This window comes from Pocillopora damicornis, chromosome 13 (assembly GCF_964200805.1).
Source record: "Pocillopora damicornis chromosome 13, jaPocDami1.2, whole genome shotgun sequence".
NCBI classification, from domain to species: Eukaryota; Metazoa; Cnidaria; class Anthozoa; order Scleractinia; family Pocilloporidae; genus Pocillopora; species Pocillopora damicornis.
In genome coordinates this window covers 660210-683844 of record NC_142682.1, presented here as the reverse complement: position 1 = coordinate 683844, position 23635 = coordinate 660210, and the positions used below count along the sequence as shown (strand labels likewise).

Below are 23635 nucleotides of genomic sequence, written 5' to 3'. Positions count from 1 at the left end.
GAAAGCCGGCAGCGATACAACAGGAATTATGTCGTGGTTTGACCCTAAGTTCAGCTGTATATGAAGACAATATTGTCTGTCGCATCACGCCGAACAATTCATCCAAATCTTGTTTGGTCAAGTTAAGAACTTAACCGGAGCTAATTGACAGGCTCCGAGCAGGATCCAAGAGAAAGCTTAGGGGACGAGTCTACCGATTCACATCAAGTCAGTGTAGGCTAAATAAGCAAACAATAAATCAATGATGAGATAAATTATCAATGTTTTTGTTTTTCTTTCTCGACTTCCAATGGTGTTATTTCACCGAGGGCACCAGGCCTATCATGTAACAAAATATCCGTGAGAAGAATCGAATGTTTCCTTGATCTTGTAAAGCAAGGCTTCAGCCACAAAGACTTAAATGGATTCAGTTATACAAAGAAAAAATACCGATTGGTGATATAAACTGTAAAGCTAATATCGTTGAATTTTGGTTTTTCACAAGTCGTGTAACTGTGGTTTCCCATTCCTGCGATGGTCTTTAAGAAGCTCAGATTTTGACACGAGAAATTCACACCTTGTCTGAACAGGACAAAAGACCATTTTTTATCTACCCCTTCGAAAAAAAAAGAGCCCATACTTTTGAGAGGGACTCTCTACAACGGAGGCTTTGAAATACAATTTTGGACAAATTGAATGGATCATGTGTCCCTCCACTCCGAAGGAAAAAAAATTGTGCTCGTCTGCCGGGTTTTCGCGCAGATTCACTATATTCGAAGGCAGTTTTATTTCTATAATCATCGCGCTTGATCGTAACTTGCAATTGGCAAGAGTTAGCGGCCACTTTTAGTTGACTGCTTTTTTATTAGGCAGCGGATGCCACAAGTTACAGGAGAGATCGATCTCTCCTCAAATCTGCTTGCACTGGAACTTTGACCCAATGTTGGAAGCAAAGCAAACAAGGACTGCCTAGGATTTTCAGCAAAAGTCATGCGGACGCTTGGGGGCATGCCAAGTTGAGTTATATTATTAGAAAAATGGCTTATTGCTGAAGAAGTGTGAGGGGGTCAATTGCATCCTCAATCTACCACACCCTGCTTTCTTGGGCTTCTGGCAAAGGCGTGCTCCACATAATCTATTCAATCTTCCTTCAAGACTGATTTAAACAGCATCAGGTGCTTGCAAGAGGAAAAGAGAGCTCGTTTGATAGTCGTACAATTCTGATTGCTTTCTAACGAAGTGTGTATCCAGCAAGGGAAACATTAGAGGAGCTACTTTAGTCCTACAGAAAACCTTGAAAGACTAAACGTTTTAAATTTGTGTTCCCTACTAGTAAGTCAACACGTACGTGCTTCCAGAAATTAACGACATCGAGCCACTTAACATTATGGCCCGATATGCAAAAATAACGTTGTAAAAATTGACCTGGTTCCTTTCCAGGAAATTTAAACTTCCCAGATGTGATCAAACTCTAGGCAACCGGCCAACCACCAAGCACTTTCGCAGCCGTTCTTTGGGTTGTCACTCAACGCTCCCCCCCCCCCCCCCCAAAGTTTCTCTCGGGGAAGGGGGTTGTCTCAAGCAAACACGAGAATCCTTAATCGGCATGGCAGTCACATGCTTCCCCTTATCTGTTCCACTTCCGCTAATTCCTTTTCCGGTATACGCGAAGGCCATTTGTGTTCAGACCTTGGTGACACTCACGCGAATTCGTGAAGAGAATGAAGATCAAGTTCTTAGATTTCCATCGCTGCCTTTCGCTTGTGTTATGAGCAGGTTTACAAAGCCTTCTTTATTCCATTTGTTACTTTCTTGCTCCATCTTCAAACCATTTTAAATACGTTAAAAATTTGAAATGCAGGTAATGTGTATCAAAATTAATTATCAGCCTTCCTCTCTTTCAAGAACCTTTATTTTTAAAATTAAAGATGCCAGTATCAAACAAGCAATTCAAATTATTAACTTTTGGGGTACAGTTTGCTCATCCATGCGTTACCCCAAGCAGATTAAAAAAATTACATTTCATAATTTCTATTTTGGTATATTGAGAATGCACGAGAAGCGTCAGAGGGGGAATTATTGTTGATCATATTAACAGAGAGAGGAGCTCCCGTAGAGAGCAATTTAACTGTAAGTATGTTCATCTGTATAGGAGACTGCCCCGAAAGCTAAATGACGGTGTCGGCTAAGTATTTCACGGGCGAAATCTCCGGTTTGTGAAGTTTGAAATTGTTTCCAGTTCCTCATTGATCATACATCATCACGTGCAGCAAAAAGTAATGACAGTTTAACTGACCTCGACTTAAGTGAACAAACGTCCTCTAAGTACAACCACTCACGTGATAATTGCCAGCCAATGAGGAACAGGGATTAAATAACACATTAACGATATTTGATATCAGGACCACGGCATTTTGTCCTAAAGTGGCTGTTTACAAATTCGAATTGTCCAGTGCAAAGGAAGACAAAGGCAATGCTCTGAAGGCATATTGGCTTAACTGATTTTGATCGAGAATTCCGCGCTAAATACATCTACTTCGGAGTCATTCCAATCCAAGCTCACGCGGTTCAGTGCAAAGACAGTTTCAACCCTTTTGTAAAATGCGATCGCCCACATGGGGGGAGTCCTAGAAAGAACTCTTGTGAAAAAACCGACATAACAACAACCTTAACGAGTGTTACTACCTCTGTATAGGTTTTCTTTTCTGTCTAAACAAGCCTTTCCCTTGATCAACAACTATCTCTTTCCGCGGATGGTGTCTCTCGCTCTAGTTGAAGAAATGGAAATCGTAAAATTGACTACTACACGAATTTTGGATAGAGAAGTAATAAAGCATGGCAGCTTCAAAACTTGAAACGTTAACATGGGCCAAGTAGACCAAAATGAAGGAAGAACTTAGGCACACAAACACACCAACCTCCATTATTTCGATACACCGATTTTAGACACATGCGACCAACTATAAAGGACTAAACAAAATAAACATTCCATCCTATCTTTCAGCTGTTCTGAATAGTAATCCCATCGTTACTACTTTACTACTACTAATACTTGCACGTAAAATCAAAACATCTTCAAGATAAAACTACAACGTTTTTACTTTGCGTCTCAGAATGAATGCAGAATCCCTCGGTCTCCTCCTCTGCTTCGCTCGGTGACACAGCCCATAATTCACAGCGTTCACCTTCCAGTCATCCTTGATAGACTTAGAGCAAGTTCTAATCAGGATTTAAGTTAATTTCTCCTGTGTAAGAGTCATCTCCCCAGTCTATATTGTCTAACAGGGGATCGAAAGCTGACTCGGCCAGTAATAAGCCCAGAACTTGTTCATCAGCTTCGCCCAAACTATAATTTGTTTCAGACCATCCTGAAAATGATGGTCCACCATCCTGAACATTCTGGTCACCTGCGATTAACAACACACCGAGAAATTATTATGAAACGTTTCAAAGATAGGTTGTACGATAGGTTACGTATGATAAAGTTAAGCTATGATATGTTGCGTTACGCTACATAAAGTTATGTTAGGTTATGTCAGGCCACGTTACGTTATATTGCGTTCGGCTACGCTACATTACACAGCGTTATGTTACGGTACGTCGCGGTAAGTTACTCTTGATTGGGTTACGATGGCTCGAGTTATTTTAGGTTACGCTGTGTTTGTCTTTGTAAAATTAGGTAACGTTAGGTGATGTTAGATTTCGTCATATTTTGCTTACGTCACGTTACATTGTGATACGTTACGTTAATTCTCGCCTTTCCATTACGTTACGTTGAGCGACTTGGCGTCACGCTACTCTGCACTAAGCTGTGATTAGCAGAATACTACAATCTGGGATGCCCCCAAATGCTACAAAGAGGCTTACGCAAGTCACCACCCCCTTTGCAGGAAAGTCCTGCCTAAATCCCTGAGAGGTCTTTGTGTAGATTCTCCTGTTTAAAATGAGCGCAAGCATATCGAGCTTCCACCTACCACGCGATAATAAGTGCAGCGTTAAAGACACTTGCCTATTTGTCGCGAACTTCCTTCCCGCGGATCATCAGATAGCATGGCGCGGAGCCCACTCGAACTGAAATTAGACGTTGCAGGCGAAGTTGCTGTTTGCTGTTGGCCGGCTTCCTCTCTCCGTTTCTGCTCCTCGAACATCAGTAATCGTTGCTCTTGTTGCTGGAGAAGAAGTTGACGCCTTTGTTCCTACAAGTCACCCAAGATGAGTCAGTTACACTATCACTTCTGACCTTACCGTGGATCGTGCGTTTTGTTTCTTGTTCATTCTGAGAATTTGGTGTTTCAGTAGGTCAGGAAAAGATTTATCAACCTCGTAACCTATCTGTAGTTAAATTTGTGAGAGCACACAAAGAAAGTACCTAATACTTCGTTGGTGTTGCAATCTTTACCAATTGTCTACAGAAAGAGAAAACGAAGGAAAGAATAAATCAAGAGACAAACTAACAAACCTGGTGTAACTGTAAGAGCTGCTGCTGTTGCGTAAGTAGTGGATTATAAAGTAGTTCCTCGTCCTCGAGTTTCTTCTCCTGCTTATCAACAGCCAAGTTTGTCGGGCTTTCATTGTTCGACATTGCTCCGGGAGCATCCATCAACATCGCGCGCAATTCATCCGACGAAAAGTTCGAGAAATAATCTCCTTTGGACTTTGAAGTTTTCTTTTTCTCTAACAGGTCAAAATCTCGGACTGCTGCCACGGACGTCACACCAGTTGAAGTGGAGGCCATGTTCTCATATGGCATAAAATTCATCGTAGACGTGATCGTTGAAGACGAGATTTGGGATGCTCCTAGGTTGGTCATAGCCGAATTCCTAGCGATTTGCCGTTGCTGCTGCCGCTGCTGTTCTTGCTGTTGTTGTTGACGCTGTTGTTGTTGTTGTTGTTGTTGTTGTTGTTTTTGCTGTTGCTTTTGTTGTTGTTGCTGCTGTTGTTGTAGAGCGAAGCTGTAACTTGTGGTTGTGGAACTCACCCGGGTCATACCTAGACCTGTCGCGTCCTGACGAGGATGTTGCAGCGGAACGGTCGGCCGCGATCTTGGCGGCTGCTGAGGAATTCTTTGCTGATTCGGCAGCATTGAAGGTGGCGTAGGCTGCTGCTGCTGCTGCTGCTGCTGTTGGAAAGTTACCTCATTACCATAGGAGTACAGAGGTTGTGGGGCAGTAGTGCAAAGCTGTGAGGTAGATTGTCCCTGGGTTCCCAAGCCAACAGGGAACTGAGGTGGGGCTGGCTGGACAGGAGAGGGAACTTCACCTTGTCCTTGTTGCTGACTATCTTGGATCTGCTTCAACAATGTTATCAATGACGCCGCAACTTGCGGCTGACTCTGAAGCGCCGAGAGCACAGTCAATAATACCTGCATTATCTGCTGGTTTTGAGTAGAGTTCGTTAATAGTTGCTCCACAGTTTGAACAATAGATGCGTTCATTTGAGAGCTTTGTTGCGACTGCTGCTGTTGAAGGGGATCAGCCGAAGCTGTTGCAATTTGCGGCGCTGCAAATCCTAAACCGGTCTTGTCACCTGACCCTTGGAAAGCTCCAGGGCTTTGTCCTAACATGGCCACAATTCCTCCATTCATATGCGATGGAGTATTCAATTGTGGAGACGTAGAGTAATGCTGCAAAACGGCCTGGGCCGACACGGGAACACCGGGCGTGTAACTAGAAGGCTGGGACTGAACACTCTGTTGGCCGTGCGAGGACTGGTTTGGTCGTATACCGACCTGTCGCGGCACTGGCAAAGGAGCGGAAGTGACGTTGGTCGTAACCGTAACTGATCCACGGTTATTAACTCCGGGAATTGCCTGGACAAACCCTTCATTTGTCACTGCTTGACCAGCACTGCTGGGCTGCCAAGGTCTTGACGCTGCCACGATAGCTTGTGGTTGTTGCAGCTCCGGTCGCGCGCCCGATGGCAACGATTGCGGCCACATTTGTTTCGCGTTTGAGTCTACGCGCATGACCTTTTGATTCCCCTGATTTGAGGGGCTGGTCATTCTACGTTTTAACATTGCTACGTTGCTTTGCACATCTTCAATATGTGCTTGCTGCTGCAGATCAATCTGATTGTCTATTGGCAACAACTGAAGCGGAGATGAAGTTTGCTCCCGTTGCAATTCACGTCGTTGTCTTGAGTTTAACGGATCGATGTCCTCCACAACAACATCTTCATTCTCAAGCTGAGCCTGCTGTTGTCCCCCTAATGACACAGCGGTGTCAATAAAAGTTTCAGAACTTTGGGGAATGCTTTGCTCGGCCGCCATCTGTTGCTCCTCGGCTTTCTTCTCCATGAGCAACTTAAAATGGCGCTGATATCTGCGTTCAGCTGTTTGCATCTGCGCTTCAAGCTTCCGACTGATGGATTCGAGAGCCTGCTCCTGTACTTCATGCCTCTCGGACAAGTCCTTGTTCCTCTCAAAGTAACCCGAGCACGTTTCTTGTAGTTTGACTGGATCTACAAACAGCTGCGACTGAAGGTTAAGTATCATGTGCTGCTGGATTTCTTGTAGCTGCTGTTTCTGTCGAGCCACGGCTTTCAATAACAAGGAGTGCTTCTCCAGAAGTTGATTTTGAAGAAGGCGCTGAGCCTCTCGGAAGCGCTCAAGTTCATCAACAGTTGAGGGAAGATCCTGTACATAAAGCACTTTGGTTACATTTGTACAATACCAGGCATCGGAAAAATTCCCGATGCCAAAGGTTAACTAGCCGCACAGAGATCAGAGGAACCACCGGGTACCAATCATCCCGATAAGCACTAACATTTGGTTAAGGTAATTGTCGAAATTAAGGCCGGGTTGCACTGTTTTCGCGAGAAGAAAAAATACGAAAAGAAAACCGAAATTTGAGTACTCGGTGGCTTTAGTAATAGCATTTCTCGCGGCTAAGAACGAAAATCGACAACTGGAAGAGTTGCCACAGGCCGATTTTGGTTGTGTACCCGATAGATTTCTTCTGTCGGTAAGGAAAAAGTCAATCACTGAGAATTTTGTAAATTGAAGTTACGCCTATTGTTTGTTTTTGTGTTGATCGATTTTTTTCAACTTGAGCCTTACTGCAGACGCGCGTTACGACTTTCCTCTCGGACTTTAGATCTAATTCTTCATTCATTAATAAAGTCGACTTTTCTTTTCAGGAAAGGGCTATCGTGTTTATATCGTAAACAACATAAAACATGGTTGTTGTAGATATGGGATTTATCTTCGAGTGCTCAACTCGACAGCTCACGACAACTCGATAACTCGATATCTCTCTGGTTCGCTGCCCTCGCTCGCGAGCTATGGGGTTGAATACTCGAAGAGAAATTCCATATCTACAAGCAACCACGTACTACTCCCTATTTATCAACAGAGTTGATTAAAAAGAGATGATCTTGTCATACTATCCCACCCACGCTACATTACAGTTTCTTTTGAAACTTACCCCTTTATTCAATAAGTTCACGCATGATGCATTACAAAAACAAACACACCCCAATAAAAACCAAACAAAGAGAAAAAAGAATGAAAACGTACAAACGAGTCTTGGTCCATATCCCTCGTGTCGGTTTCGCTATCACCAGCTTGTGATTCAGCCCCAGACCTCCTGTCGTCCGCACTGCCAAACAGAGCCACATCTGAACACAGAAGAAGAAAGCAAAATAAAAGAATAACATTATAAATTATACGAGGACTGAATATGAAAGTGATCTTCGCATTTTTAACACTACTTACGCAGTAGTGGAAATAAGACCTGAAGAAAAATCAGGCCTGTACAAATTTAGGCCTTATTTTCCTAACTGCTTAAGTAGAGTTCATTACTGCGAAGATCTCTTTCCTATTTATTTCTTAATCCGCAGTTCACATATATGATTTTCATATATTCACAAATATTTATTCATCACTTCGCAGGTTTATTTGGAACCAACATGATAGTTGTAGCCAGTAGGCTTGATAGCCCAGTGGTTAGAGCACTACACCAGTATCGCAAAGGTCATGGGTTCAAATCCCGTATAGGCCTGATTTTCATCTTTTTTTTTTTTCAGGCCTTATTTCCACTATTGCTCCAATAGTGTTCATTACTACGCACATCGCTTTCATAGTCTTTTCTAGATTCGCAGTTCACATGATTTTCATATGTTCACAATCATTTATGCGAGTGGTCAACCAATCCATGTCACGTGTCCTGCTCCTGTACATATTTGAAACATCATTTTATGTAGAGTAGAGTTGAACATGCATACTGATGTTAACAGGTCGTTAGGAGCTCTTGGCGGTACACAATCTTCTATTTTCGCGTGTGCGCATTATGACCGAATAAATTAATGGAAGATTTCACTGGTCAGCCAAGTTCAGAATGATTGGAATGATGCGCACGTTCTAGTCGGAAAAAAAGGTATTAATAAAAAATGAAACAAATTTTCGGGTTTATAAAACAATTAACTTCTATTAACTTTGGACACACAGTATGTTACAGAACTTGATAGTTTGCCACAGAACTCGACAGCATAACACACGACATGACAACACGTCACACAACGTAACAGCATGCCAGCCAGTTTGACAGGAGAGACTCAAGATCTGGAAGGTGACACGAAATCTCTCGCGTAAGATCCCATCTCCCTGGATGTCAACAGCAGTTATAATCTTCTCCATTAACTTTCAGGTTTCGTGTGTGAAGAAAGCCAAAATTCAAACACATACCTTGCTTGTTCGTTCCCAGAGCATTCTGGTCCCCGCCAGGGTTTTCGCCGCTATCAGTTTGTTCTAACGGCAGGGACGTTGAGTTCAACTCATCCGCTGCCCACTTGGCCAGAACCAACGCATTGGCTTCATGAGGGCTGTTACACTTCAAGGGGGCTTTATATTGAGAGAATCGCGACTGGTGACTTTCCTGACTAGCTTTCAAAATTTCCATTTCCTTTTCTCTGACTCTTAGTGACTTTTCACCCTCCGCAGCACTGCAAATAAACATCGTTTTTCCGTAAATACTTTGCAGTTTTGAACGAAATCATATCGTTCACAAAGTACCGCCAAATGTTAAATTTTCTACGGTCTGTGCAGAGGCAGTACCAGAGGCAGTACCAGCTGTGTACCGCCACAATAGAATTTCATCACAACTGGGAATAAGAAAACGATGAAAACAATAGTGTGACGTAGACTGTGTCTTCTACACCAAGAGCCCTGACAATGCAATTGCTACTAGTCCCTCTTCCGCTTGTCTACACTGACGGAGAGATTGGAACATGTTACAGTTGCATGCTTCTGTAAGAAACTTACCTTTTGTATGCCTCTCACAGTTAGCACCAAGCACGGGTTACTCGACTAAGGCGTTCCCGTCTAGGCAGAGGAGTGATCTTTTGCCCTCTTACCTCTTACCCTCTGCTCTGTTGCGCACGATTTTTCAAGAATCAGCTAACCTAGGTGAAAATTCCTTCCCCTTTGAAAGCTAACCTGACTTTCTGCTGATGAGCTAATTTCATGATCAAAACAATTATTTATTTTAACCCACCTTATTACTTTCGTATTACTGCAGTATATTTCAGGCTTGGAATTCCAGTGATTAAAGGAAATGTAACTCCTTGTTGCCGCCCATATCCACTGGTACCCTTTGCTCAAAATGCGGTAAAAGCCAGTTTTTCCCTCACCGTATTCCATAACTAAAACGACAACAAAGCAATTTAAAAAGTGAGCTTAGAGCTTTTAACCCTTGTCACTCCAGAAGTGACCATGACAGAATTTCTCCTTACAAAATCAATACAATATCAAGCAGACAAGTGATGAGAATAAAGAAAAATATCAATTAGGGTATTATTACCAAATTTAAATATATCAAATTCTCCGAACTACATGTAGCATTATCAAAATTGTATGGCAGACCATAAAGAGTGTTAAAAGACAAACTTTATTTCAAATGAATAAAGGGGGTAAGTTTCTAAAGAAACTGTGATGCTGCGTCGGTGGGAGAGTATAACAAGATAATTTCGTTTTTTCAACTGAGTTGATAACGTAAAATAATTGGCCACCGTAAAGAGTTTTAAAGCTGACGTTTCGAGTGTTAGCATTTCGTCAGAGCGAATGCCGAAACGTCACCTTTGAAGATCTCAACGGCGACCATTTTACGTTATTAACTCAGTTCCTAATACCAAATTACTTTATTAAACTTTATTTCACTTACGTGCTTCGTGCGCTTTAGCGTAAACTGTCAAATCATCTTCGTGAATATAGTCATAAACTGATGTACCAAGGACCTCAAATGGCATGTAACCCGTGATGGAGATTGACCTTAAACAGAACCACAAAAGAAAATAAAGGAACTGGTTACTCTCTCTCAAATATCTAACCGAAGGGATATCTGTTGGATTAGTTGTATTTGGAATAGTATACAATACTCTAAAATTGACAAAAAAACTGTACAAAAGTAGCCTCGCAAATACACTGCAATTGCACTTCTAACTGAAAACGACCAGGACTACACTATAAAGCTGTTACGATCGTTTTACTTTAATACAGACAGTAAATATAACTAAATAAAACAATAAAACCCTCTCATCAAATTCCACGTCATTTACATGTATAAGTTACACAGTTCTACTCCTAATAAAAGTACACCTAGTAAGCTTACTACATACAGCTAACCTACTACATCTAGCTAGCCCAATACATCAAGCTAGCTTACTACATTTAGCTAGCTTGCTACATTTAGCTAGCTTGCTACATCTACCTAGCTTACTACATACCCCTAGACCACTAGAGCTAGCTAACTTACTACATACAGCTACCCTACTACATCTAGCTAGCTTACTACATAAAGCTAGCCAACTACATCTAGCTAGCCTACTACATCTAGCTAGCCTACTACATCTAGCTGGCCTACTAAACCTAGCTGGCCTACTACATCTAGCTGGCCTACTACATCTAGCTAGCCTACTACATCTGGCTGTCCTACTACATCTGGCTGTCCTACTACATCTAGCTGGCCTACTACATCTAGCTGGCCTACTACATCTAGCTAACCTGCTTCATCTAGCTAGCCTACTACATCTAGCTAGCCTACTACATCTAGCTAGGCTACTACATCTAGCTAACCTACTACATCTAGCTAGGCTACTACATCTAGCTAACCTACTACATCTAGCTAACCTACTACATCTAGCTAACCTACTACATCTAGCTGGCCTACTACATCTAGCTGGCCTACTACATCTAGCTAACCTACTTCATCTAGCTAGCCTACTATATCTAGCTAGCCCACTACATCTAGCTAGCCTACTACATCTAGCTAACCTACTACATCTAGCTAGGCTACTACATTTAGCTAACCTACTACATCTAGCTAACCTACTATATCTAGCTGGCCTACTACATCTAGCTAACCTACTTCATCTAGTTAGCCTACTACATCTAGCTAGCCTACTACATCTAGCTAACCTACTACATCTAGCTAGCCTACTACATCTAGCTAACCTACTACCTACTTCATCTAGCTAGCCTACTACATCTAGCTAGCTTACTACATCTAGCTAGCCTACTACATCTAGCTAGCCTACTACATCTAGCTAGCCTACTACATCTAGCTAGCCTACTACATCTAGCTAACCTACTACATCTAGCTAGGCTACTACATCTAGCTAACCTACTACATATAGCTGGCCTACTACATCTAGCTAACCTACTTCATCTAGCTAGCCTACTACATCTAGCTAGCCTACTACATCTAGCTGACCTACTACATCTAGCTGACCTACTACATCTAGCTGACCTACTACATCTAGCTGGCCTACTATATCTAGCTAACCTACTACATCTAGCTAACCTACTACATCTAGCTGGCCTACTACATCTAGCTAACCTACTACATCTAGCTAGCCTAATACATCTAGCTAACCTACTACATCTAGCTAGCCTAATACATCTAGCTAACCTGCTACTACTACATCTAGCTAACCTACTACATCTAGCTAACTTACTACATGTAGCTAACCTACTACATCTAGCTAACCCACTTTATCTAGCTAGCCTACTACATCTAGCTAACCTACTACATCTAGCTAGCCCACTACATCTAGCTAGCCTACTACATCTAGCTAACCCACTTTATCTAGCTAACCTACAACATCTAGCTAACCTACTACATCTCACTAGCCTACTACATCTAGAAAACCTACTACATCTAGCTACTCTACTACATCTAGCTAGCCTACTACATCTAGCTAGTCTACATCTAGCTAACCCACTTTATCTAGCTAGCCTACTACATCTAGCTAGCCTACTACATCTAGCCAGCCTACTGCATCTAGCTAACCTACCACATATAGCTAACCTACCACATCTAGCTAACCTACTACATCTAACTAACCCACTTTATTCAGCTAGCCTACTAAATCTAGCTAGCCTACTACATCTAGCTAACCTACTACATCTAGCTAGCCTACAACATCTAGCTAACCTACTACATCTAGGTAACCTACTACATCTAGCTAGCCTACTACATCTAGCTAACCTACTACATCTAGCTAACCCACGTTATCTAGCTAGCCTACTACATCCAGCTAACCTACTACATCTAGCTAACCTACTACATCTAGCTAACCTACTACATCTAGCTAGCCTACTACATCTAGCTAACCTACTACATCTAGCTAGCCTACAACATCTAGCTAACCTACTACATCTAGCTAACCTACTACATCTAGCTAGCCTACTACATCTAGCTAACCTACTACATCTAGCTAACCCATGTTATCTAGCTAACCTACTACATCTAGCTAGCCTACTACATCTAGCTAACCCACGTTATCTAGCTAGCCTACTACATCTAGCTAACCTACAACATCTAGCTAACCCACGTTATCTAGCTAACCTACTACATCTAGCTAACCTACTACATCTAGCTAGCCTACTACATCTAGCTAACCTACTACATCTAGCTAACCCACGTTATCTAGCTAACCTACTACATCTAGCTAACCTACTACATCTAGCTAGCCTACTACATCTAGCTAACCTACTACATCTAGCTAACCCACGTTATCTAGCTAACCTACTACATCTAGCTAACCTACTACATCTAGCTAGCCTACTACATCTAGCTAACCTACTACATCTAGCTAACTCACGTTATCTAGCTAGCCTACTACATCTAGCTAACCTACTACATCTAGCTAACCCACGTTATCTAGCTAACTTACTACATCTAGCTAACCTACTACATCTAGCTAACCTACTACATCTAGCTAACCTACTACATCTAGCTAACCTACTACATCTAGCTAGCCTACTACATCTAGCTAACCTACTACATCTAGCTAACCCACGTTATCTAGCTAACCTACTACATCTAGCTAACCTACTACATCTAGCTAGCCTACTACATCTAGCTAACCCACGTTATCTAGCTAACCTACTACATCTAGCTAACCTACTACATCTAGCTAGCCTACTACATCTAGCTAACCTACTACATCTAGCTAACCTACTATATCTAGCTGGCCTACTACATATAGCTAACCTACTACATCTAGCTAACCTACTACATCTAGCTAGCCTACTACATCTAGCTAGCCTACTACATCCAGCTAACCTACTACTGTATATCTAGCTGGCCCTCTACATCTAGCTTACTCTGTACATCTAGCTGGCCCACTACATCTAGATAGCCTACTATATCTACCAAGCCTACATCCTTACCGTGGATCAACAAAAAGGAACTTTCCATCAAGACTGTGCCGAGATGTAAAATTACTGTCATCACATTCGCACTCCACAACACGCGTGAAACTGGGACTGGACATAATGCCGACACCCACCAGAAAAAATGGGTTGACTGTTCCGCCAATAGGAGTGAGGGCATTAGATAGTGAATTATCACTGGTTGCCAGTATCCCTAAAGAAGCCAAACACAAAACTTTATGGATTGACCTCTGAATGTCAACAATCTCGATTTATATCCCAAAATGATATTACTTCACAACAACTGAGTAATTCCGAAAAATAAATTGGCTGTTCCAAAACCCTACACCAACTATTTGGAGAGAAACTTTTTCTCAAGGAGTGTTATGTTATGGAACAGCCTCTCCCATGAACTTAGATAAAGTGTTTCATTACAGCTTTTGAATGAGACACAGCATCCTAGAAAATCACCTTTAATGATATTATAGATTTTTATTCTTAAAATATTCTACTAATTATTAGTTAGTTTAGCTAGACAGAATTAGATATTTTGTACTCTTAGATTGTGCCGAAGGATTTTACCGTGAATAAATAAAGCTATCTATCAATCTACAGATGTTGCAGAAAAATCAAAGTCAGATATCACAGTAAGACATAGTGACACATGGTTAATTTGAGTGTAAGAGTAGGGAGGGGAGTATGGGGCTTTGGGGAGAACACTTCGACAGAGACACAAATCCCAAGAGGCCAAGTGGTATGCATGTTGCCACAGTACTGCCAACTTTGTACGTTAAAATATCTTACGTTGCTTCTGATGCTCAGCTTCTTTCTTCGTCCACTGGTCAATGTAGCCAACACAGAAAACATCTTCATTGCCACTGGGCTCACCATCTTTTCCTCTCACTAACATGCGGAAGTTAAAGGTGCGACGAGATGGCTTGCTTTCCACCATACTCTGGAGTGAGGTGGCATTTCCTTCAGGAAAAAAAATAATTCATCCCAAATGCAAAATGTAGAATCATATGAAAACTGATGCTGAGAACAACAACAACAATAAAAAATGATTTTAAAGATAATAAGTTTAAATTAAGTGCAAAAGAAAAATATTAGGGAGAATGAAAAGATTTCACACAGCTAAAGTAAACACTGCATGTACATGCACATGTACCTGTTAGCTCCAGCTGATCAGAATGAGAATTGAATCCTGTAGAATGTTTTATGTCTTGACGATGAATTTCTCTAACCATTGCTTCTTTATCATCTGGATGAACAATCTCAAATATACTCTTGCCGATCAGTTCTTCCTAAAAAGAACAACAAAAACAAAGATTGGAACTCACAATTAAAGGCAATGATAAATATGAGAGAAAACAACTAAACCAGTGTATAATTTTCTTTCAGTAATACTGCTGAATCACTCATTAAGATCATGAGACTAAAGGAAATGTCATCAACCTAATGAGCTTATATTGTTGTTTATTCCCCCTGTCAGTTCCAAAATAAATGTATAGAGAGGGGTATAGAGAATATGCATACTGATGTTAGGGTGTAAAGGCTTCATGAATTTACACTGTCATACTGTGCTAATGTTGTCAATCAATACATGCATGCATCAACTCACCTTCTTGAGGCCACTAAGATCTTCAATGCTTTTAGACACATAAACAAAGTTCCCATTGGTAGATAACACCAGTAAGAAGCCATTCAGAGCCTGGGAAATTATTGAACATGTTAGTGTTACAACTGCAGTCAGACATGCTTCAACTGAGGCACAACAACTATAGATATTGCAGATGTAAAACCAACTTTGGGAATAACCATAGAACAATCATTTAAAATACAATGCAAGTAAACATAATATGGTGGTGACTCACTTTGTCTAATAGTTCACCAATTTCTTCACTAGATAGAAAAGAGGACATTAATCCAGATTCATTTCCAAGGACAGACATTGTTAAATCTGCAAAAATACACAAGAAAGTCATGACATAAATGCTCCAGTTCAATGAGAAGTTGAACAAAATTATACAGACCCAAACAAATCTGTGGCCTGTATTATGAAACCTAATAAATATTACATCATTCTTCCAATTTAGATGCACTATCAGTGAGACGTAATGCTTGAAAAAAATATATTGCAAACAAGGAGACACATAGTCAGCAACTGATCTCATTGCCAGACCAAAGTTGTGGTAACTACAGGTGTATACAGCTGCAAATTTTAAATTAGCAACTGAAAATTTACAACTGGCTACCAGCCACTTGATCACCGAAAGGTGATTAAGGATTTTAATTTTGTATTGGAGCCCAGAATAAACAAGTTTACCTAGTGCATATTTGGTAATAAAATGTGTTCATTAACTCATTAAATACTAATCTTACCATTATGAACTTTCATGTAGGCAACTGTCATTTTGAGCACAGTGGTTTTATCAAGCTTGCGCTGTGAACTTGCACAAGATGGAACCATGGCTGCTAATTCACTTATGTAAATATTAAGCTTGTCACGTCTCTTCTTCTCACTCAAGTTTCGTGAGGGCCTGTGAATAACAAGATGTACATCATTACACAGACAAACAAGCCAAATAGTTATAAAAATAACAAACAAAAACATGTTTCTTGATGTTTGACCTCCCAGTTTGTCAGCCAAGACTTCAGTCATTGTGCAGAACACATTTGCAAATACACATCCTTCCTACTAGTGGCTTTTTACAGTTTATAAGGATCACAAGTTTCCCTTGATAAATATGATCACTGATGCCCATCGCAAGGGAATTAACAATAAATACAAACTAAGTTAAGACCATCTTACAAGACAATTGGTGTTAGTTACCATGATTAGTTCATCATACAGTTGTATACCCAATGTTTTTTTATGTGTCAGATCTTGTGTAGAGAGCAATAATTTAAAGTATTATCAATATTTCATCAATATTTAGTCAAATATATGACTTTCATATATTCTTAACTGTTTAGAGCAATAATTTTGGCACAAATTGACAAATGACAACAATTTACTATCTTAATGTTCCAAACATATTGACACTAGGAAAGCAGTCACAGAAGCATGATACATAACACCTTGAGAGACTCAATTCATTCACAACAATGACACCAATCATGCACTGAATGGTGACTAAAAATTCTTTCTGTAGACTTAAACCCTTCACTCTTCAACTCAAGCCTTACAAGTCTGTAACATCTTGAGACATTCCAAAGAGATTAAAAAACCAGAGCATGAACACCTTTAGCCATTACAGCCTTGTATAGTTCTCTAAGTTCATTTCCGCTCTTTCACAAGCTTTTGTAACCAAGTAACAACGAGAAATTCAGACATAAATGCATTCAATGCTTTTAAAAATCCCCTCTGCATTGAAAAAGCAAGATTAGGACGACATCTTACTTGTATTTTTTCGAATTGCTTCCATGGTCATGATTATCCCCTACATCAAGCAGCCCTTCACCTCCATCCTCCCTGTTATCAAGAAACAAGGATAACCATTAGGTTAGTTTAATAATATCAATGTACACTATTGATAATGATCATGACCATGATTACAGCAATGATGTTAATAAGTAATGGTAATAGGACAGGACTGGTCTGTTTTCATGTGTGATAAATAAAATCAGACAACCATGAGGCAGGAGTCTGATTTGTTCATCAACCTTTTAACTCCCACAAGTGATCAAGACAGAATTTCTCCTGACAATATCAACATAATATCAACCAGATAAGAGATGAGAATAAAGAAAAATATTAATTTGGGGATAATTAGTTGATCCAATACTAAATTCTCTGGACTAACATTATAGGAATTGTATGGTTGACAGTAAGGAGAATGACAAATTTGATCTGGGAGTTAGAGGGTTAAGAGTATAAGTACAGACAGAATTGGACAACTCAAAGTCTGATTACCAAAGCTGAGGAAACATTTTAAGAAATTAACTAACCTTTGATTGTTTTTTTTGAAAAAAAAAAAAAATGCTAACTCAGCAAAAAGGACAACAACGACATGCAGAGAGGCACATAATGTCCAGTTTCACAGGTATGCAGCATAAAACTGTCCTATTACACTGTCCAATTACAGGCATGATCCATAGACTGTCATATGCTTAAGTCAGGCTGGCATTTTACAGTTTTGATTATGATGATGTTAGTACTAATCAAGAAACTGGAGGCTAACTCAACCTTTTCAGAATGCCTTTCCTTTCTCACATTTTTAAGACTATTGTTTAAAAAGCCTATTTGCAAAATTTGATGATTGGATACATGTGATAGAGTTTCAATGTGAAGGATGAATCTCGCAGCAAAATATAGATACCATCCTGATCTAATGGTGTGTGCAATTCATGATACTTCCTTTATATAACTTTTCTGACACATCCATTTCATAAGTAACTATTCAATTATGAAATATGAAGCACTTTTTTCTACTTTTACTATGATAGCTGACAACTTTTATTTTCCAAGCAATGAAAACAAAAATATGTTTTTGTAAGCGTTTTTGTTTGCATTTTTAATAACATTTCTAATATTTGGGATGCAACATAACCATAAGCGAGCAAATAACTATGTATTCTATTTAGTCAGACAGCCTTTAATAGGTTGAAAGTTGTGACTTTCAGAGGCCCACTCCACATCCTATTTCTGTGGTGTCTGATGTCCCACTTTCCTCCTTTTCACTTCCAAACCAAGTGATGTCAATACTTGAGGTAAGAGAAAGTGTAGGACATTCACTACAACCTCTACTTTCCTTTTGCTCTTCCTTCTCCTGCTAATGCACAGCATGGGCACTAAGGTTGTCTCAACATCACAGGATAGGAGTTGCTGCTACAGATGGTTCAGATCTTTGTAGTCTCATGTTCTGATTGGTTTTGCAGGAAAAATAGCCAGACAAATGTGGCCATTATGACCATATATAATGCGCTATTTTGCATTTTACTGCTGCAGCCATGTATAACTTGCTTACATGAGATGGTATCTGCCAGAAGGGTTCTCTAACAAATTCTGCCAAAGATATTACTGCTTTTTGCAAATTAATAAGTGCAGCTATATCGTGCCATGCCACTGCAACAGCACTATCATGGGAAAGATTAATTCTTTTGATCTGAAACTTGGCAAACCAAAACTACATAAGATGAGGTAAATTTACAATGCAGTCTGCCACAGTCCCCCAAAACAATTACCAAATGAGAAGGTATTGGATCTCAATCTTGATTTTTTTTATCTTTTGAGGATAAAATTGTCAAAATAAAATATTATTTGGCAGACAGCACTGCAAATCTTTATTACTGTTATCTTTGTGCATATGCCATACCATTTTCAGTAACATTAAATTGGCTCAGATTTAGAGAAGTTTTTCTCTAAAATGGCCTTTTGGACACACTCCTTAATTCCATGACATTCCACAAATTCCATGGCACTGAGCAAAATGAAAGTGTTTTTCTCAAATTATAAATAGAATCATATATCATATGTGAAAAATTCAAGTCATTGCAACAAATCTGTCAAGAAATATTTTACACCAAAAATTGTTTAAATTCTCCAAATTAGCCTCCAATACCATGATATTAATATATACTTAAGATAGTGACCATGACCTATTAAATCCCAGAATTGATTAACCCAAGATCTGATTATTAATTCTTCCTTCTAGCTTCAACACATTCCCTTGTAAATTAGTTATGAGAATTTGGGGATAGATCAAGGTAACCTCTACCTGTCTACATCTGAGTATTCTCATTACCTGCTTGCTACAGTATGTATAGATATTATAGGGAGAAGTTACATGTTAATCACTTCTGGTAGTGAAGGGGTTATTAACATGTAACTTGTACCTATATTATCCATACATTATCAAGCAAACTGATAATGAAAATATTCAAATTTATCAGGTAAAAGTTGTTATTTTGTCCCATTATACATATACAGCTATTTCAATTTACGTTGTCGGATCAAAGCCTCAAGCCTACAACCCCGAAAGCCTAAAATTAATTCTAATCTACCCATACCGCCTTTCAGTCTTGTCCCGTACCCTTGAAGCTTTGATCCGACAACGTAAATTGAAATAGCTGTATATTTGGTAGTGCATGTACTAGAAGGACCAGTTTCTTTGAAACTTGATGATATTATGGTTTTAATCAAAACTATACCAAAATTTTCAAATGTGATTGGTTATCACCATCCCGATTTACGCTCTAATAGGACAGTGTACACATCATGGTCGTAATTGGACAGTGTAATAGGACAGTTAACATGTCATACCTGCATGAGTGGACAGAACGCATCATGTGCATGCTCTATTGTCTTGCATTTTGCTGAGTTAACTATTGTTTTATTCTCATAAAATTGTTTCACTGATGTCAAGTTTCTTTCTCAAATTTTGTCTAGTTTTCATTAATTGTTGACAGGACTTCTTGTTGCCCAATTCTGTATGTAATCATACTTTTGATAACCAAATAGGACTCCTGCTTTGCAGTCATCCAATTTTTTCAATCACTTGTATGATTGCAGACTGAATTGGACTCCACTCCATCCTGTTACCATTATATATTAAACCTTCATTTTCATAATGACATTTTATTAACCTGCTTGTGAGTTATGGAAATTAGCTCCCCACATGAGTAATAGCTATTAGTGAATTCTGTTTTTGCAAGGAAAGAATGATCTACATTTAGGTTAATGTTATCTGGATAACACAGTACATTTTGCTATCAATTATTCCCTGAATGGCAATTTATCCCTTGGATAGCGTTATCCATCTTTCACGCAGAGGTGTGCAAGAAGACAACTAACCCTGACCTTCAGTTATTCTTAATATAAAACAGAACCTCATCCAATAATTGTTTAGTTCTAAATCTGGAAGGAGTTACAGTAGCTTACTTAACATGACCAACTGATCACAAGTTTAATTTCAGTTTTGTATAGTAAACTGAACTGCACTTACTTTGAGGAGAATGTTGGTGCTGATATTTTGCTACTAAAGCCACATAGGCAATAACTATTACATCAGAATTTCCTCCGGGAGGTTACTAGATTCTGATTTTAGATGTAAATGAAAATGTCGAGGTAGAAGATTTAATTCACCGATCATATTGTGAATTAAATTTTACTTGAACAAAGATTTCACAAAATACAACAAAAAGACGTTCCCATTTACTGCTAGGTGACTCATGAAGATCGCTGTGAACGTAAACGCACATGCGACGATGAATGCACTGAATTCTAAGTGATGAAGTCTTAAAACGCACGTTGGCCTATGGCCGAACATTGGGCAAAACATCCATGAAAACGCCACAAAGACAAGATCCTAGAGTAGATATCGCACAGGTCAGGGTTGAGGGAGGAAAGTACCATATGAAACTGGTAAATATGAACAAGATCGATCGATCAGACCTTAACCGTGGATAGTATGAGAAACCTTCGTGAGTACAACTTTTATATTCAGAATAAAAAACTAAAATACACCGAATCGTTCCTTGTGACACTTTAGAAGGCAGCTGTGTCGAAAGAAGAGGTTGGAGGTCATCGGTGATCAGTTAAAGCATCCCTAACTATCATAGTTTATCACAAAATATAGCTACTAACCCGTTTTCCACAGATTCATTCATAGCTCATTGGTCTTGTTCATAACACTTTACCGCCATTCATGTTGTACACAGAACTGCAAAAGCAGTGTTTATGGCGGAATATGTCCATTCCTCAGCTAGCGTGATTGTAAAATGGCGATATCTGTGCCAAAACACTTGTAAACACGCGCACGTCCTTCTAGCCGATTCGACTAAACAAAATGGCGGACAAGGATGGAAGTTCAAAGTTTACCAAACGGAAATCATAAGTAGCAGTGCCAAACCATTTCAACCCTTCAAAATCCTCCTTGGTAACCAAACCAAATGAACATGTAGCTCAAGAGTCTGAAAACAAGCACAACATTAGCAAGTCTACGTCTACCAATTCCCAACAACAGTGCAGAATCCCGTGAATTAGCATTCGGTGACTTCCGAAGACATTCGGCAAGTCTCGGCACCCCACTATTGTAGAGCCCAGTCCTAGGTCGCATGCCGTGGAACATCTCAGATCACTTGAAGAGCATGTTCACAGGAAATGTGATCAAAACCATTACAAATACGGCAAAATTAACAATAGCTTTCCGGCATTAAGAAGCACGGGATAAACACATGTCGAATGCTCCTGTTATTGCTTGTTTATGCTCACGATCTCATTTCTATTCCTCCTTTTTACCTAACGAACTGGAAAGTTTGATTGAATTCTGAAAACTTCGTAGGTGGGTTTTTTTTTTCTTTGTCGTGTCACATTTCTACTTAAAATATAATGATGTTTAAGAGGAAAGATATCCTGCAAGTGACTCTTGAGAGTGAAAAGATTAACAAAACCTAACCAGGTAAAAAAAAAAGGTAATTACTCTTTGTTGTTGTTGTTGTTGTTGTATAATTTATTTGCCAATTTTGTTTTGTTCTATTTTGTTCAGGCGAATCACGTTCGGCTTCCCAGCGATCGGCGTTTCCGATCGTTACTACGATAACGAAATTACCAGCGGCAATGTTTTAGTATGCCGTCTTGTACAAACTCAATCAGTTAGAAGAAAAAAAGAGAGAGCAACAATAAACTCAACAGTAAATTTGGTCCAATTTTAGGATTTCTCGAGTGTTCGGTAGCTTCTTTTTTAACCTAACAAGTTGTTGATTTTCGGGCCTACTGCCACGGCATCACTCGTCAGCCCGAAAATGAGAAAGTTATCGAATGATCGAAAAAGCTTACGATCACCAACAATGTTCTTGAGGAGGGTATTGATATACTTCATTACATGGCAATATTCCAACCTTCCAACCTGTATAACCCAGCTCTCTATTCATGTATCCAGGTAAAAAATCGTTTTTTCGGTGAAAACCGAATATAGGCGTGCGGACTCGGCTGATCGAACAGATGTCGACAAAAGACGAAAGGAATCCATTTGAGTTAAGCAATATTCGTGAACCTCTCGCGTTGTAGCGTGGCAGATTTGAAAGCAGTCTGTGCCAAATATGGCAGCGAAATAATAATCGTGATATTTTGGTCATAAAGTGAGTTCAACATCACGCTTCGGTTTGTCTTTCACACCTTTCTGTTACAGATAACTGCAGTGATACAATTATGTTCACCCGCTAATTGGCTCCGAGCGTTGATAACATGTGCATTCTATAATTACCCACAATAGTCATCTTATCACGCCATAAATCAACGTGCAAGCACGCAAGCGAAACATGAACTTTGCCCCGTACTTGTTGACTTGCAATATTCAGTAAGTATTTTGTTTACGCCTCTCACAACGGAGTGCCTTGCACGGTCGCAATGATCTCCTCTTGAGTGGAGAAGTTTTTCGGGCTTATGAAAGCACCAAAGAAATCTCTATTTCCTTACCTAGTTGATTACGATAAGCGTCCTGGGTGCTTATAAAATTTTTGGAACTTATTCGAAGCTAGGCGCTTAACAAACTTTAACCATTTTCAGCAAGTAATAAGTTTATTTCTCCACAAAACAATAACAAAACGTGAAGGTTAAATTATAAAACGTGAATTTAGGGATTGTATGCCTGTAACGAAATAAAAATTTTAAAATATTCCTTTTTTTTTCGGGGGGGGGGGAGGGGGGAGGGGTGGGGTAGGTTGATGGGGTAGTCGCTTATTCGAAAGTGGGTACTTATTGATCTTTTCTTACTTACACTATGAGCTATTAATCGAGGTGGGCCCTTCAAGTAATTGAACAAAAAACAGTTTTCCCGAAACTGATCGCAGAGCATCACTGTAATTGTATTACCGTAACACATGGGGAAGATATTAAGATACGTCACTAAGTGCATATACGATAAAAAACCGGTTGATGAAATGAAAGGTGTCTCGTGGGCAGTCCGGGCCATAACCATTTCTGGATACTTGATGACGTCACCAACATGGATGTCGTAGTGGGACATCGAGGAAACTCACTCATTACTTTATTCGAGCCCTAGT

At 39.8% G+C, this 23635-nt stretch overlaps 1 protein-coding gene across 1 annotated transcript; it reads right to left on the bottom strand.

Annotated features, from left to right (window-relative positions):
- Positions 1 to 1873: 1873 nt before the first annotated feature.
- LOC113681287 (uncharacterized) lies at positions 1874 to 21882 on the bottom strand. Its single transcript, XM_027198368.2, has 15 exons — positions 21219 to 21882; positions 17034 to 17105; positions 16013 to 16170; positions 15505 to 15590; positions 15252 to 15341; positions 14799 to 14934; positions 14435 to 14605; positions 13649 to 13844; positions 10137 to 10243; positions 9471 to 9618; positions 8663 to 8919; positions 7496 to 7596; positions 4439 to 6613; positions 3989 to 4175; positions 1874 to 3386 (listed from the first exon to the last, which is right to left on the bottom strand). Exons 1-15 carry the CDS (start codon positions 21239 to 21241, stop codon positions 3199 to 3201), a joined length of 4095 nt encoding a protein of 1364 aa, XP_027054169.2. The 5' UTR covers positions 21242 to 21882; the 3' UTR covers positions 1874 to 3198.
- Positions 21883 to 23635: the final 1753 nt, after the last annotated feature.